This window comes from Lepisosteus platostomus, chromosome 25 (assembly GCF_059453375.1).
Source record: "Lepisosteus platostomus isolate fLepPlt1 chromosome 25, fLepPlt1.hap1, whole genome shotgun sequence".
Classification (NCBI taxonomy): domain Eukaryota; kingdom Metazoa; phylum Chordata; class Actinopteri; order Semionotiformes; family Lepisosteidae; genus Lepisosteus; species Lepisosteus platostomus.
In genome coordinates, this window is record NC_142635.1 from 9,734,728 (window position 1) to 9,750,082 (window position 15,355).

At 40.5% G+C, this 15,355-nt stretch overlaps 1 protein-coding gene across 4 annotated transcripts in view; it reads right to left on the minus strand.

Annotated features, from left to right (window-relative positions):
- cadm1a (cell adhesion molecule 1a) overlaps nucleotides 1-15,355 on the minus strand; it is a 320,960-nt gene that overhangs the window by 48,845 nt on the left and 256,760 nt on the right. For all 4 annotated transcript variants that reach the window (XM_088618972.1, XM_088618971.1, XM_088618970.1 and 1 more), the window contains exons 6-8: nucleotides 13,360-13,518; nucleotides 9,311-9,407; nucleotides 6,211-6,383 (exon numbers count right to left, since the gene is read on the minus strand). In XM_088618972.1, the coding sequence (XP_088475098.1) occupies nucleotides 6,211-6,383; nucleotides 9,311-9,407; nucleotides 13,360-13,518 (429 nt within the window). The remainder of the gene's footprint in view (nucleotides 1-6,210; nucleotides 6,384-9,310; nucleotides 9,408-13,359; nucleotides 13,519-15,355) is intronic.

The window sequence follows — 15,355 nt, forward strand, 5'->3', positions numbered from 1 at the left end:
AACGTGGATTTCCTTGAAAAAAGGGAAAAAACAACATTCAGGTACCACAGTAGAATTACAGTTTTTTTTCTTCAGGTTAACTATGAACACTCCTACATTATCTGACATGGAACAGATGTCAAAAGTCAATGTTTTTATTAGCAAGAAAACGTGCTGTGTTAAAACACAGAGTTACTTTGCTACACAAATCTGAAAATGCACATTTTAAAGGTGTGCTCTTCTTTAAAGCCTTAGAGCTTATGACGTTCAAACTCTAGAGGGTCCCCTGGTGTCATATAGGTGTGTTTACTGAGGCTGATTCAAAATCATCTCCACCATTTGGAACCTAATGAGCAGACTCATTAGACCTCTGTGCGGCTGACAAGACACATCCCTTAAGGCCTAGACTGTACTGGAAACTCCCTGGAATTGGTAAGACAGGTGGAGAACGTGAAGCAGGCTCTTTCAGTGTTTGCTGTTTTCTTTCTCCCTATAGGCTCGGAATAAGGATATCCTTGCATCTGCAATTCAAACACAGGATTGTTTGCCCATTGAGCTCTGGGCCCTGGCGCAGGGCTATAAATGCTTTAACCTGGATCGCTGGTACTGAATAAAAAACCTGCACAGAGGGGCTTGTTAAGGACTAACAACCACCCAGGAAAGGCACATAAAAACAATCAGGCTAATAGACTATGCACAACAGTGGATTCTGGATGTTGATAATCCCCAGCAACTACACAGGCAGCTGTACAAGAATTCTCTTGCTTTATCTGGTAGGTGTTCTGAAATGGTAAAGAAAGGGAATCTTCAGAAGTGGGTTTCTCCTTTCTTATAATGGAAAACAAAGGCAGTTCACCTTTTCATCATTTTGTTAAGGACCCATTTCGCATCTCTGGGACATGCTGTGAAGCGAATAACCGGTGGAAAAGCAGCGCTACAAGGGAGATAACAGCTTGTAAACAGGGGCGTCACCATTTGCAAATTCCGAAATTCTATCAAGAACAGTAATGACAACAGCCTGGACCATCGCAACAGGATGGTGTTACTTTTAAATGGGGTGGGGGGGGTTGCTCCTTTTTGTCTAACACCTGGTTGAAGCAAAGCCTCTTTTTGTCCAACCCATTTAACCAGGTTTAAGCAACTCAGCACTCCAGATGAAGTTTTGCCTTGATAAGCAAAACTTTTGGAGATTTAACACTGACATTAGCCTGAAAACACAAAATGTGCTTGCAATTAAAAGTAAGTCAATTAAAAGCTGTTAAAATAAATGAGTAAAATGCGATACAAAAAGAACTCAGAGCTGTCTCCAATAGCATTAAAGCTCAAATTAAGAATCACAGTAAAAATACAGATATTAAAGGTGTGCAGGCAGACAGTAATCAGGTTCTCTGGTGCCCAGTTAGCCTCCACAGCCTAAATCACTGCCAACCTGCCAACTGCACATTAAGACATGCAAGATGGATGGGCTCTTTCAAGCCTCTTTTCTAATTAAGAAAAAAATGAGAAACAACGGGTATCTCTGGCAATGCTGATGACAGAAAAGCCAATTAAAACCTCTCAGCATACCTGCAGTGATAATTCTTCCCTGATAATCAAAGAAAGAAACTGATGAGTTAATAAACATATGCTGTAAATAAGCAACTCCCATTTTTAGGTGAAGATGTATATGAAGTAAGGAAAGAGGCAACCTTGTAAAAATCCATAACCAAACCAAAAACATTAATTATTGATTTGATATTTTATTAACTCCTGTCCAGCCACAACACTACGAAAAATAGTACTGTCTTATAATTTCTTTATCCAGGCTCCATCAGCGTGACACAGATACCTCTGATCAATGCCACTTCATACTCTAAAATCTTTGTCATAGCAATTATGTATTTTCATTGGGAAAGGGCTGAATTGGTCCAGGCAACTGCGCTCCAAAAATACAAACAGGCCAGGCTCACTTCCATTTGAATTAGGAAAATTAAATTAAAAAAAACATACCTATCTTTACTACGAGTGATCAAGAGATAAAACACGTTAGCCATCTCCATCATAATTACACTCGTGTGTAAAAAAGGGCTTCCACAACTGAAGTTGTGTCCTTCACCAAGAAAATGACGTTGCTCAAAACGAGTCATGTGGACCTCCAGTGGAGATGAGATATAATGAACCACGAAAAGATCTACAGCAAGGGTGATGATGAGGGCAAGAACGGATGTCAAGAGAGTGTAAGAGGACCCGGGGAAGGGTCATCTCTAACAGGTATTTCCGAAATGAAACACTGAAAATGCTAGAGATTGACCTTAGCAAGATGGCGGACAAAAAGAGTCAGCTGACCAGTAGATGGAAAGGGTCTACCTTAAGAAACAACGAGACACAGCTGAGACGCATCAGGAACCGGAATATAAGTGGCCCAGAGGCAGTGAACGGGGCGGAAGCCGGTAAGGTGAATGCGTTTTGGAGGAAAAGAGTGGAAAGAGGTGGATGTTAAGGATCGGGCAAACGAACGACTGCAAGGAGAAAGGTTTATGATTTTGGATTACGGACACTGGTTTAGGATACATCGCGGATTGTCTTTATTACGAACTTTTGGAACTCGGAACGAATCAGGACTAAGGGAACGGATTACGGACTGTATTCGGAAGACAGTTGTTGGAAGAAACGCCACGGATCGGAGGACAGTAAAGTGTGGTGTAAGTACGACTATCGTTTACATAAACTATTCCCCCGGAGACACCACAAGAGGAACAGTGGGAAGAGGTATTTTTTACGTGCCTACTGTAAATACTGAGCTAGGTCAGTGAGGGTGGGAGTGAGCTTCAGTTATAAACTCAGTGTGAAATTTTTATTTTCACGATTACCTGATCACTTACAGTACATAGTACGTAATAATATAGATCATGTATGCGATGCATTTTCTGGGGGGAGGGGGGGGTCGGTGTGAGTTCTTCAGTGGAACTTGTCCTAAACGTTATTACACCTGCTGGTTTTCTCAGAGCAAAGAAAACAAATAAGAAAAAAAAGTACCCTTTTTCAAAAGAACACAAAAGGGGCGGAAAAAAAGAACAGAGAAAAGGCAATGGGATTTCTAATGGCTCTTAAACGAAAAGGCGCTACATACTTTTTGAACTGATAGCTTAGGTTAATGACTTCAGAGGTTAAACCACACAGCTTCTGTCACAGAGTTAGAGATGGGGAATCTGATACGAGAGAGTGGCTGAGCAAGAAAGCAAGCCTGGGTTACTCAGCAGACTGAAAAACAGCAGTGGTGTGAGCAGTACAGGAATCGATCACTGAAGGAATCTGACCCCCAGCTTTTTCCAGTCACTGATGTGGGGATCACGGGTTAATGACGCTGGAAGAGATCCCAGCAGCTATGGGCCAAAACGGTTTATCTGAAATCACTGAGACCACAGCCCTGGCTGCTGATGTATCGTTTTACTTGAAAAACGAGAAAAAAAAGTTCTAAAATAGTAAGCATTTAAGCAGGTAAAGTGATTTTTTTTAATCTTGGGGGATACAAATGACTGCACATTTGACAGGCTGAAGTGGGCTCTACAATAAGAGCAAAGCACAGAGGTACCATTGCCTTTTATTAGGTTAGAAAGGCTTTATAAACTTTTTAGACTCCTCCGAGGTAGACCTCTTTCTACTGCAGGGCTTTCTAGATGGGTGTGTAAATTGCTTTAGAAATGCATCTCAAAGAATACATTTTTCACTTTAACTGGTTTAGTCTTCACTGCCCTGGAAATGCTCTCCATCACTCAGCCTTTGCAGACTTCGAAAATGAGCAGATTAAAGAACTGTTGAGAATTCTACATCTGTCTTCACCCTGTCACTGTTGTCTTCAGGGGGCACAGGCCGGCCAGCAGTAGCAAGTGAGCTGTCACAGAAGTGTCCTTTTCTTCTGGGATATGTAAAACCTGGGCAGCCCACACTTCTCTCGATGGCAAACAGGGGTCTGGACTTGCACAGTGCGAGGTTTTATCGAAACGTACACAAACTGTGTGAATTTCCTGAATGAAATGAAGGAAACGTGGCCTGGAATGCCAATTAGAACTAAAGTGTTATTTTGGACTGCGGGAATACTCACAATGCAGAGTAGTTTAAGTCATTTTATATATATATCTATATGAGTTGTTGTCGTTGATATAAAAAGTTTCTGGACATTTTGCACAGTAGCCTTGTTTTGACTAAGGCTGCCCTGGATATTGGGTAGTCAGAGTAGTGCAAGAAAGTATTTGCTCTTCTGCTATATCATTAGCCTGTATATACTGTAGTACAGCTTGAAATACAATAATAATACAGTGCAATACAATAGTAAGGAGTATGGATCACACTTCCCATTAACTACTAACTACCAAACGGGCTAGATGACACAAATAGCCCCGCCTTGTTTTCAACCTTTCTTATCCTGAATTCCTATGTTTCAACAGGAGTTAGTAGATGAGAAAACAGTGATGCAAGCCCAGAAGAAATACATTCAGGATGCTCTGAGTGCGCCAGGGAAGAAAAGGCTGGTTTGCTTCATAGGGAGCCAAATGTGGGGATCAGCAGTTTGAAATTACAAAAGCGGCCACTTGAGATATACTGTACAGTATAATGCAGTTTTAACTTTAAAAAAGTTTGTACAGGGCACAATTAATTTAGTCATTACAGACCATTTATCAGCACACAGAATACAAAAACTGGTGTGGTTGTAACACATGGAAAATCCAGGAATCCAAAAATTAAATGGAATCCAAGAATGCGACCAATATTCCCACATCTTGCTTTTCCAGTGTTGCAGTAATGAATAAAAGATTATTCTTTTGGCTTTCGTTTGGGTCTTTTTTTCATGTAGGAAATGAAGCCTGTCAGATCAGTGCTCTTCAGCAGAACCCTTGGTCATTTGCGTCAATAAAACTCTCTCCGTGTTAGTTTTTTTTTTTATCCCCTGCTGATTTTTCACCTTAAAAAACCATCAGTATTCGAGCAAGGTGTCGCAATCAAACGTTGCCTTCTGCCATGGAGCACTTACAGGTTTTATTAGCGACAGAGGCTGAATCTATTTTTTTTTCTAATGGATGGAATTGAACATTATCAGACTTATCAGTTCTGTTCTAGTACACGATCACAGATATGTCAAAGCCAGGCTGTTTGTAATAAGCAGATGTCACCCTTATATGTGAAGAAGAATAATTATAAGAGTATGGAGCAGCCAGATGTCACTCCTGCCTGCTTCTCTGTGCGTGTGCGGGGAATTCTTTAGTGTGTCAGAACGCTCTGTTAACAGCAGAAGCTCAGGTGGGGGTGTCAGAAAACATGACGCAAGATTAACTGGTGACAACGGCAGTGCAGCATCCTGATCCCTGCATTAGCAATTCTAATGTTCAACATGATGAGCTGGAGGATCGGTGCGGATACCGAAGTGTAAAACACTTCAAACGCATCAACGTCCAGACGTTTACGCGTAATATCAGGAGGCGGTTTAATGGCTGATTAAGGCCTTGTGTCATCAGTAGCCGACAGTCAACAGGTTGTCTTCGACCGCCTTTTCCCTTTTTTTTTCCCACTGTGCTAGGAAGTGTGGCTGTACCATTCTACTCACTGAAAACCTGGAACTGCTGTGGACTCTTGATTACTGGGCTTTATAAGCGGCGAAAACAATGTTGTCCGCTTTGTTCTTTACGCTATCAGATATTTGGATAAATGCTTTTAGAAAGTTCAGGGAGTTTGTGGAAAGTCTGTCCATCCACGGCCCAGAGATAAATTCTGCTCTCATCTTTGCTCCCAATTTTGTTCAGTTGCTTAAACTATCCACATCTGTTACTAACAGCAAATACGTTGCTGTTAATGTGCTCTTTGTTGTCTGAAGTCCTGTGTTAGACCTTTTTAAGGACGGTATTATGCTGCCAGTCATTCATTTAAAAAACACCTCACCTAAACAGCTTTTTGGCAGCTGATAGTCTGGCCGATGTAGTTTACTAAGAGGGGAGTAGGCCCTTTCCCACTTCATTCCTGCAAACTTAAAATAGTATCTAATCATTTTGGCACAGGCTAGCTCAGCACGCAGTGAGTGGAATTTAAAAGTGCAATCAGAAATAAAGCACGGCAGACCTGTAAGAATGTTAACAGAAACTTACTTGACTTACTTGATTCAAAGCAGGGATGTGAAATGAGTTTCAAGGATAAATACTCGCTGTACTGTACATATCAGCGGAGAGGAAAACTGCATTCAGGTTTATCAAAGCCAGAACTTACCATATACATAGAGGATGTAGTCATCGTAGGACTCTCCCACTGAATTTGACGCAATGCAGCGGTATGTCCCATTGAAAGACTTGTTCAGGTTTTCGATATACAAGTCTGCGCCAGTGATGACCGCATGGGCTGGGACATCATCATCAACTTTCATCCAGTTAATGCGCTGTGGCCTGTAGGCACAAACACGCAGGCTTAGGACAGGGGCGGCACTGGGTTTCAATGTCAAAAATGGCAGAAAATTGCATGAAGATTCAAGTGTAGGTTTCACCCGATGGAGGAGAAAAAGACAGTGGTGACAGATCTCATTGAGGAAGAGAGGGGTATTAAATCCTTCATGTGTAGCATGACAAGGCCACCCAAATGTCAGTGTTTTAGAGAGCTCGGCCAAAAAACCATGAGGTAAAGGCAACTTTCAGACTACAAACCGTTCGCAGCAAGGCCAGCTCCTGGATGGGCTCAAGAAAGAGGGAAAATGTAGAGGGTCTGGGCTGGGGGGTGGCACTCTGTGTCCATTACTTCTAAAGCAATCACTTCTGAAGCTTCTCAGTGAGAGAGTAATTGCTGGTGTAGGTTAATATAATGGGATTGAAAAGAACACCTTCTAAATAAATTTGATGCGGGTCTAGACAGGAAGAAAAAAAAGCACTGGTCACAATTTCAGCAATCACTAAGGGCTTCTTCCTGGAAACCATTAAAAGATATTCTAAGTAAAAAAAAACATACAAGTAATACAAGTAACTGTCCTCAGAATAAATGGAATTTGCTCGGCAAACGTGTCCTAATAAGTGCAATGTTTACTAAGCAGGAATCAGATCAGTACATCAAAGTCAAAAAACCTCAGCCCCAATATGTCACTAGCACTGCCTGAGTCAGGTAGGTTATTAGTGTAGGAGGAAGTGACAGATTTATAATGCCAACCTTGTCAGGCTCCAAACTATTCTTTGTGCCGTAGTCTGTGAATAAAATTATCAAAATGATTGACAGTTTCTGAAAGGACAACCTTCTTCCCATTTAATAGTCTTTGTTTTGTGACATTTTATTCACTAGTAGGATGCAAAGCTGTGGCCCATCAGCTACAATTTTTTAATTGTGATCCTTTTTTAAATAGACGGGTGGCACGGCTGCCTCATAGAGCTGCACTTCTGGGTTCGATTCTCCCGGGATGGAGAACTCTGGGAGCCTGCATGTCCTGTCCATGTGTTTTTTTTTCTCTGGGTGCTCCAGTTTCATCTCGCCTCCCAAAGACCTGATGGTTGGGTTTGATTGCCCACACTAAACTACAGCGCTAGGCTCGAGCTTACCAAAAACAGCCTGGCATGCTGAATCACACTCACACACGTGACAAACAGGAAAAACTCTTTTAATGTTTTAAGGATTTTAGGGACATCTGAAATTAAATCTTAAAAGTTCCTACTTTGTGTTAGAATATAATGGCGATGAAAGATAAAAAGTGGAATAATGACAGGTAAAACTTGAGCTCTTTGGGGACCTTAATTAATTAAAACAGAAACTGTTTATTTTTTTTGCTTTCCCTCAGTTCAAATTGACTGATATTCTCAGTATAAAATGAAAATTTAAATTGACCTGTACTGGCAGTCTGAAAAATATCTAAAATGATTGTTTTGTATTTCTGTCTGTGAGTTTGCATACTGTTCGTCATATCCCAAGGGTTGGCACACTATTGCAGTTGCCTTCTGTCACTTTTAAACCTGATCTTTTTGTATTTTGTGTGGTGTGAACTGATATCACAGCCATGGTCTGTACTGCTCTGCCACTGTGCAACAAGAAACATGTTGTAATAATACATACAGTATGCAAAGAGTACAGAATTAATACTTTTACAAAAACATAAATATACAGCTTTGTTATATTCAATTAACATGTTTTTGGTAGAAATATTATCCCCCCTATTTCTGTACTGAAGTTGGAAATAAATGGATCGATTGACTTCAAAACAGACGTCCCAATATGACAAAGGAAATTAATCGGAAATAAGAATCATGAGAGTAATATCTTTTTTTGGTCTTTTGTCATATTTGTTACCTGTTAGATCAAACAATACTTATATTTTCACATGGCCTGAGATGTTATTTTACGAGATACATACAGTATAGTACTTCTTTCTCCTGTCCAGCTATTGTCAGAAAGCTGCTTATTCCTGGGAAGGAAAACCGAAGCCAATCTCGGAAGCAGAAGGCACAATGTGGGTCTACAGCCGAGGAGAGTGACCTTCAAGACACTCTTTTTCTGCGTAACACGGTCTTCATCTGAATGTGCAATGTTTACAGCAGGGCTCTGTTAGGGTCATGGAAAACCCAGCACAGCACAAGCAGGGTTGAAATATTTTTATTCAGGCAAAAATCTTAATCGCTGTCTTCTGAACGCGCATGGCACATGTGTGAGACTTAACAGTGCAGCAGTACATCCAAAGAGGGCATTGACAAAAGCCACTATTACCAGTAAACTAAGGCCAACTGTGCCACTGGTGTATCTGAAGGTTAAACTAAAGTAAGGATTAATTTCATAGGGAGCCCTCATCCGAAGGACGGCACCTGTTTACAGTATAGTGTCCCCATCACTATACTGGGGCATTAGGGCCCACGTGGACCACAGGGTGAGCGCCCCCTGCTGGCCCCACTAACACCTCTTCAAGTAGCAACCTTAGTTTTTCCCAGGAGGTCTCCCATCCAGGTACTGCCGAGGCTCACACCTGCTTAGCGTCAGTGGGTTGCCAGTTGTGGGTTGCAGAGTGATATGGCTGCTGGCTGCAAGATGCTGGCTTCTGCCAGATGCTAGCACGTCATGACATCTTTCTAAATGCGACCCATTAGCTACACGCCTCTTTAACTTTCCTGGCCATTGAGCATCTACTTTAACACTGGATCGTACTGTAGAAAGTGTGCTGGTGGATTTATGGTGGTTATAGTTTGTACATGAGAATGATCTTCTGGGAACTAGACCAAAACTCTATTCACATGAAACCCTGTGCTGCAATTTTAGAAGAAATTGGAAGTACAGCCAGATTTCAGATCCACTCGTCGGACAGCTCTCACTGTTTGGTGTGTGGGGTGTAAAAAGATGGTAAACAAAACCTTACTTTGGTTTGCCATCAGCTTTGCAGGTCAGTTCTAGATTTTCCCCTTCTCTTGTCAGCCCTTCAGGGAAGCCCACGATGATTTTCACTTCCGGTTTATCTGCAGAAGAAGAAACTGCATGAGATTGACCACAAAAAGTTCCTATTGTTTGGCCGAGCGATTTCTGAAGCAGAGTTGTCTGGGTTCCTGTTTTAACGGCCACCTGGCAGAGATTTTTTTTCCACCTTTTGACTGGAGATGCCTATAGAAGGAAAGATAAACTGGAGGAAGGCAACATGCACTTAGCGCCTGTTAACTCAGTGGGATCAATTTCGAAACCGTGTTCTCCAGGGGTTTTAACGGTTCACATATCAGAAAATAGAAGGCCCTGGAAAAGGTGAATTCTTTTAAGAGGACACAAATTAGCGGCAGCTCACATGGTAAATGACAAATGACAAATAGTTCAGATGGTAATCACGAATGCCTGACACCTCTAAATATGGAAGTGTACTCTGTATGGATCATTTTTTCTGGGACCGGCCAAACTCTATTGACATGCAACCTGTGCAGTAGCATACTGTAAATAGCTCTGTCTAGTTTGGTCTCTAAATGTGTCAACAATCTGCTCGCCCAATATGTTCCCAACTGACCCTTATGGTCAACAACTAATAATCTGTTCGCTGCCTGTCCCTTTAAATTACAGCCTACTAGAAGGTCCATTTCTCTTACAGCAATGGGCAGCAAGGCAGCAAAATATCACGAAGCCAGTGGAGAAATGGAAGTGATTGCAATTTGCTGATTTTTAGAATGACAGAAAAGTTTGAGTAATATTCAGCCTTTCTGCTACATGTCGTGATGCAACTGTAAGTATAATGAAGACTCATATATACCTGTACCCAGTAATGCATTTTGCATATGAGTGCATGAATAGACAGAAAAACAAATATATTGTGCATACACAACATACATTTAGAATATATATATAAACAGTATTAATGTGTGTCTGTGTGCAGAATCACAAGCTTCAAAGGGTAATGTTATTTTAGCATTAGGAAATTGTGGCCTTTTCCCTTTTTTTTCATCCAGCTTCTTCCAAAAGATAAAGCATGTCTCATATCTGTAAGGCAAGGACCCAAAAGAGACAATTTTGAAAAGCAATCATTTACAGAATGTGGTTGCAGTTTTACTATCTCTCCAATCGACAGTTGTGCATGACCAAGCAATAAAAAGGTGACTTAAAAATACATACAAATGAGAGGCCGTGAACTGTGTTGCAGCTGTACATTTTGTTTTCTGACATTACAAAAAAGAAAAAAAAAAGAGTTCAAGACTGTTCTCTCTATATTAACAATATTTGTATTAGATACGATGGGAGAAATGCCACTCTTCTTCCTAATTGTTATGAAAAAATGCCACTGATGTTAACTCGCCAACAAAGTTCTTCACTTACCGTATTTTAAAATATATCACACTGCTGTGCAAATGTTATTCACATGGGTTTTTTTTTCTCACCATTATACAGCCACTGCTAGCAAATGCTACCACTCCTGAGCATAAAGTCCCCATGGAAAGGACTGGATGAACGAATAAATCAAATGCAAATAATTAACAGACTTATACAAGAGATCAAGCCCACCCCTGAAATTCACACCCTGGCGATCTGAACATCTGTAGCATTTGCCAAGGGTGTTTTTTTCTGTTAATCTTGGATACTATAAGCAAATGCTAATCAGCATCTATCTTGTCTGTTTGGTAGGAGCTGCGTATTTGAGGAGTTCCCAGAGCATTCAGAAAGGGATGCTTGAATGTTGCCAAGACTGCTAATGAGAGCAAGACAAAAAAAACAACTAAATGGAAAAAAAGGAGCAAGCTAGCACATGGTCCTTCTTTCAGGTTGTGCTCCGACACTAAGGTTTATTAATGAGCCTGTATATAAAATCCCAAGTGGAAAGTGATCCAGTGCTCATAAAAGCTAAGCTCTGCCATTAAGTGGAGCTGATCAGACTTGAGGAGGTTTACAACAACAGTACTGTAAGTCTCCAAAAAAGAAGGCGATAAAAATGATGCAGGATGTCATGCTAATGTAGCTGCTGATCTTTGCCTCTCACTAAGACTCTTGTCATCTCCCTGTAATGCAGGCCTCTCACAGCTCATCGTTCTGAGTGCAGCAAACTCTTATTTTAAATTCTAGCACAAGAATTGGCTAAATTCCAGTTCAGGCATCCTTGATTTGGCTTTACTAAGATGTCCTTCTCTAGTTTAAGCAGTTAAGTACTTCTTCACTTTCCACATTTGCAGCTGTACAGTATATTCAGCAGCAAGCTCAAAATGGCTGCTGAACTCCACAGTGTGCAGCAATTGAGTAATGGGGTTCCTCCTAATTGTAAAGATCTATAGGATTATTCAGGAAAAATGTGCTGCTTGAAACCAAGTTATTCCTACTGTACTACATAACTTTATTTGGTGTTGCTTTTATTTTCATGTATGACACATGAATAATTTTTCATTGTTGCCCTTATTATATAATAGTAATTTCACCTCGGGATGCCTACCTTCTACTGCATTTTTTTAACCCTTTGTAAATAAAAGACACTTCTTCCATATTTTTCCAGCAGAGCATTTCTTTCAAAACTTTACTGCTGACATATAAAGTGGTTTGATCTGTAAATATGTCACCAAATTGCTCAGCCAATATGTTCCTATTCGACCTTTATGGTCAACAAATAATAATCTGTTAGCTATCCAGGCCTATAAATTACAGCCTGCTGGGAACTGAAACAGTTTTTTTCTAACAGTGATTGACAACAGGAAGAAGGACATTTTGCCTTGTAATCAGGAAACGTTAAAGCCAAGATACGTTTTAAATTCGTGTTTAAAGTTTTGACTTTCAACCGAGATCCTGTACGAAGAACTGGATAATTAGTTTTGAGCCCTAACTCTATGAGAATGGGCTTCTTTCTGTCTTCTCGAATTTCATGACACAAGAGGCGCAAAATGTTCAATATGTTTTATTGTACATCTGCCTCAGCTCCTGAAACAGAGTTTATGCATTATGCATGCAGTTATAACACACTAAAGATAGTTTACTGATGTTTAGATCCAGAAAAAAAAAACCTTATTCTGGGCAAGTTACTTTTTCACATTTATGCTGCTGTTTATTAGACTCTCTTTTATTATTTGACAACTGAAGTGGTACTGTAGAGTTGTCTGCCCAACACAGCTTTACAAAGGGCCCTGGGGGCACTGAAATACCAAGCAGTATCATCAACTCATTTTCATCAATAGTGTCACCTTTTGCTCATATTTAGAACATCTAGCAATACAAATATTAAATCAACAACTCTACAAGAAATTGCTTTAATTCTTAAATGTGTTGGTATTATACGGCTGAAGAAAGGGTATTTCCATGGCAGAGTCAGTCTTCAGCAGAAATCTGTTTTTTTTTAATCACAACACCTGTGAATCCAGACCCGTAATTTTACAGTACAGGAAATGTTTTCTTTTTTTATCCACTTTTATCCAAGATTGCTAAAATGTCAAGTTGCTGCAGATGAACTGATCTTTCCTGTCTTTTATCCAGAAAGGTCAGGCGAAGCTTCTTTCTTTTAAGAATAAATGAATGTGCTACAAATGGCAGAAAGGGTTTGTTAACCTTTCATTCAGCTCCTGCGCTATGCCACGTACACACTGTATTTTAAGACTTTACTTTTAATCGATAAAGCCATAAGAGAGAAAGCCATTTAATATGGAGTATAACTGAACTATTTATCTCGCTTACTGCAGCCTTTTTACTCTAGGATTTCTTTCAAAGAAAAAAGCCTCACAAAACCTGCCATGCCCCCAGGCCCTGGAACAGTGTCCTGAGCGCTTTGTTTCCAACTGGCAAAGAGTCTGATCTTAACTAATTTGAATTCAATTAAGACTAATAAGCTTGTCCACTTTCTGACAGAGCTGCTACCAGATGCAAGGAGAGAAGTTCGGTAGCCGGGTGATTTCTTCGTTTTCAAAGACAACAAAAAAAATGCAGTCCGCCTGGAGCACAATCAGAGATTTGAGCCAAATCAATACTCACACAGCACTTCTAAATACTTCTGCGCCTGGAAGTCTTTGACTGCAGGGTGGTCGAGCATGCAGATGATGGGGACTCCGTCATCCTCCTTGCTGACAGTGAGTGTCAGAGTACTTGTCACGGTGAACATCTTGTCCTCCATTTCCTCCACCACTGATTCGCCTGGAGAACAAAGAAGAACACGATAGTTACAGGACAACAGTGTGGAGCAACTGTTAGGGTGCGGGATTCCAAAAACCAGAAGGTTTGGGGTTCAAAACCCAGGTGAGACAGGGCTGTAGTGCCTTTGAGCAAGACGCTTGATTTGAACGTTTCTAGTAACATACCCGGCTGTATAAATGAAAGTCACTTTGTATAAAAGTGTCAGCCAAATAAATGGGCAATAACAATAGGAGTAATGGAATTGATAACAAAAAAAATACTTGATGTGGATTCATTTTACATTGTGCTTCCCAAGAAGCAATTGGCTCAGTTAAGCTTTTTCCACTGAACACTTGCACTTAAGTGGTAGGATTATAGCTTCATATATGACAGCTGGATCAATTCCAGTTTTGTTCTGCATTACTTTTCTTTGCTTTGAGGAAAGGTGCTATACAAAACTTCTGGTTCAGTGCGAAAACCCCAGAATGAGAAACACACTTATAATCACATATGCGGTGATTCTAAAGACATCATGATAACCCTGTGAATAAAACCACCATCAATCTGGCCCTGTTGATCCAGTTACACAGGACAAGCTACATTACTCATCTTCTCATGGGATGTTACCCTTTCATGCTGAGAGAAATGTACACATTGTTTATGGATGAGAAACGTTCTAAGTCATACTCTGAAAAATAGGTCTCACGTAGACTTTTGGGGACGGTAGCCACTAGCACATCTGAGTACACAACAAACTTGTTTAGTCCTCCACCCCTAACACAAACCCTACTCTTAACCTAAATCTAAGCAAATATTTCTGACTGACTGGTGTAAAGTATACTGGATTCTGAGTCAACAACGATACCAAGGATACAACGAGTATTTCCGCCCGGCGTACGTTTAAATCATAAAATCTCGGACACAGAGTAGTTCAGAAACACAACAATGGGGAAAAAAAGAGTGCTTAAGACCTTGAGGTTTAGGAGCAACGGCTTGCTTGATACGGTAAATAATGGGTTTCCACTGAAGAATTCAGAGGTCAATGGAAGGATATCAGTTCAAAATTGCTTCCTGTCAAGAGCTATTATTTGTGAGACAATCATTTGCTTCCTTGCATATGACGGTTTATCTGGGCTTTATGAACTGAGATACTGTATGATGGCTCCATTTCAATACGCTGACCTGCAATGTATAAGCCTCAGTATCACTGAGCGTGACGTACACATAAGAACATTACCAAAATATAAATTATATTCTTTTCAGCATTTACCTCACTGTCCTTGTGGTACAGTATAACACATGAACCACATTCATACAGATGTACTGTGTCTGTCTCTACACAGTAAGCAAAACAAATTAGGAACTATTTCTTGCTAAAATTATCTTTCCACAACAAGTTAAATTTCTTAAAACAACAGTACCCACAGCCGTTTTATCTATACAGTGTTGTACAGGATGATAGCATAATAATGGTTAGCTGAGATGGAAGTCAGGCCCAGGTCGTCCAGAGAGATTCCAGCTGAATGAGAAGGAATTATAGGAAAGGTCTCCGAGACCAGACCTACAAAGCCCCAGTCCTGTACAGTCAACCCCCAAATTTGGGTCAGCCCCCAAAAACGTTTATCTCCTAAGACAAGAAATGTAGGATATTGATCAACTGAGCAATTTCTGTAATTAAGGGTAATTTTCACCTTGAAGGCTGGAGAATTTTGTTTCAAATCATCTGTAAATGACTTAATTTACAAATCGCCTGCAATTGATCGCAAGCCATTTTTTTCAAGCCCTTTGAAATTGCTGGTTAAACGGTTTTGTATAAAACCCTCTGTATATGGGCTCTGTAGGAGCAGGGTTGGAGAAC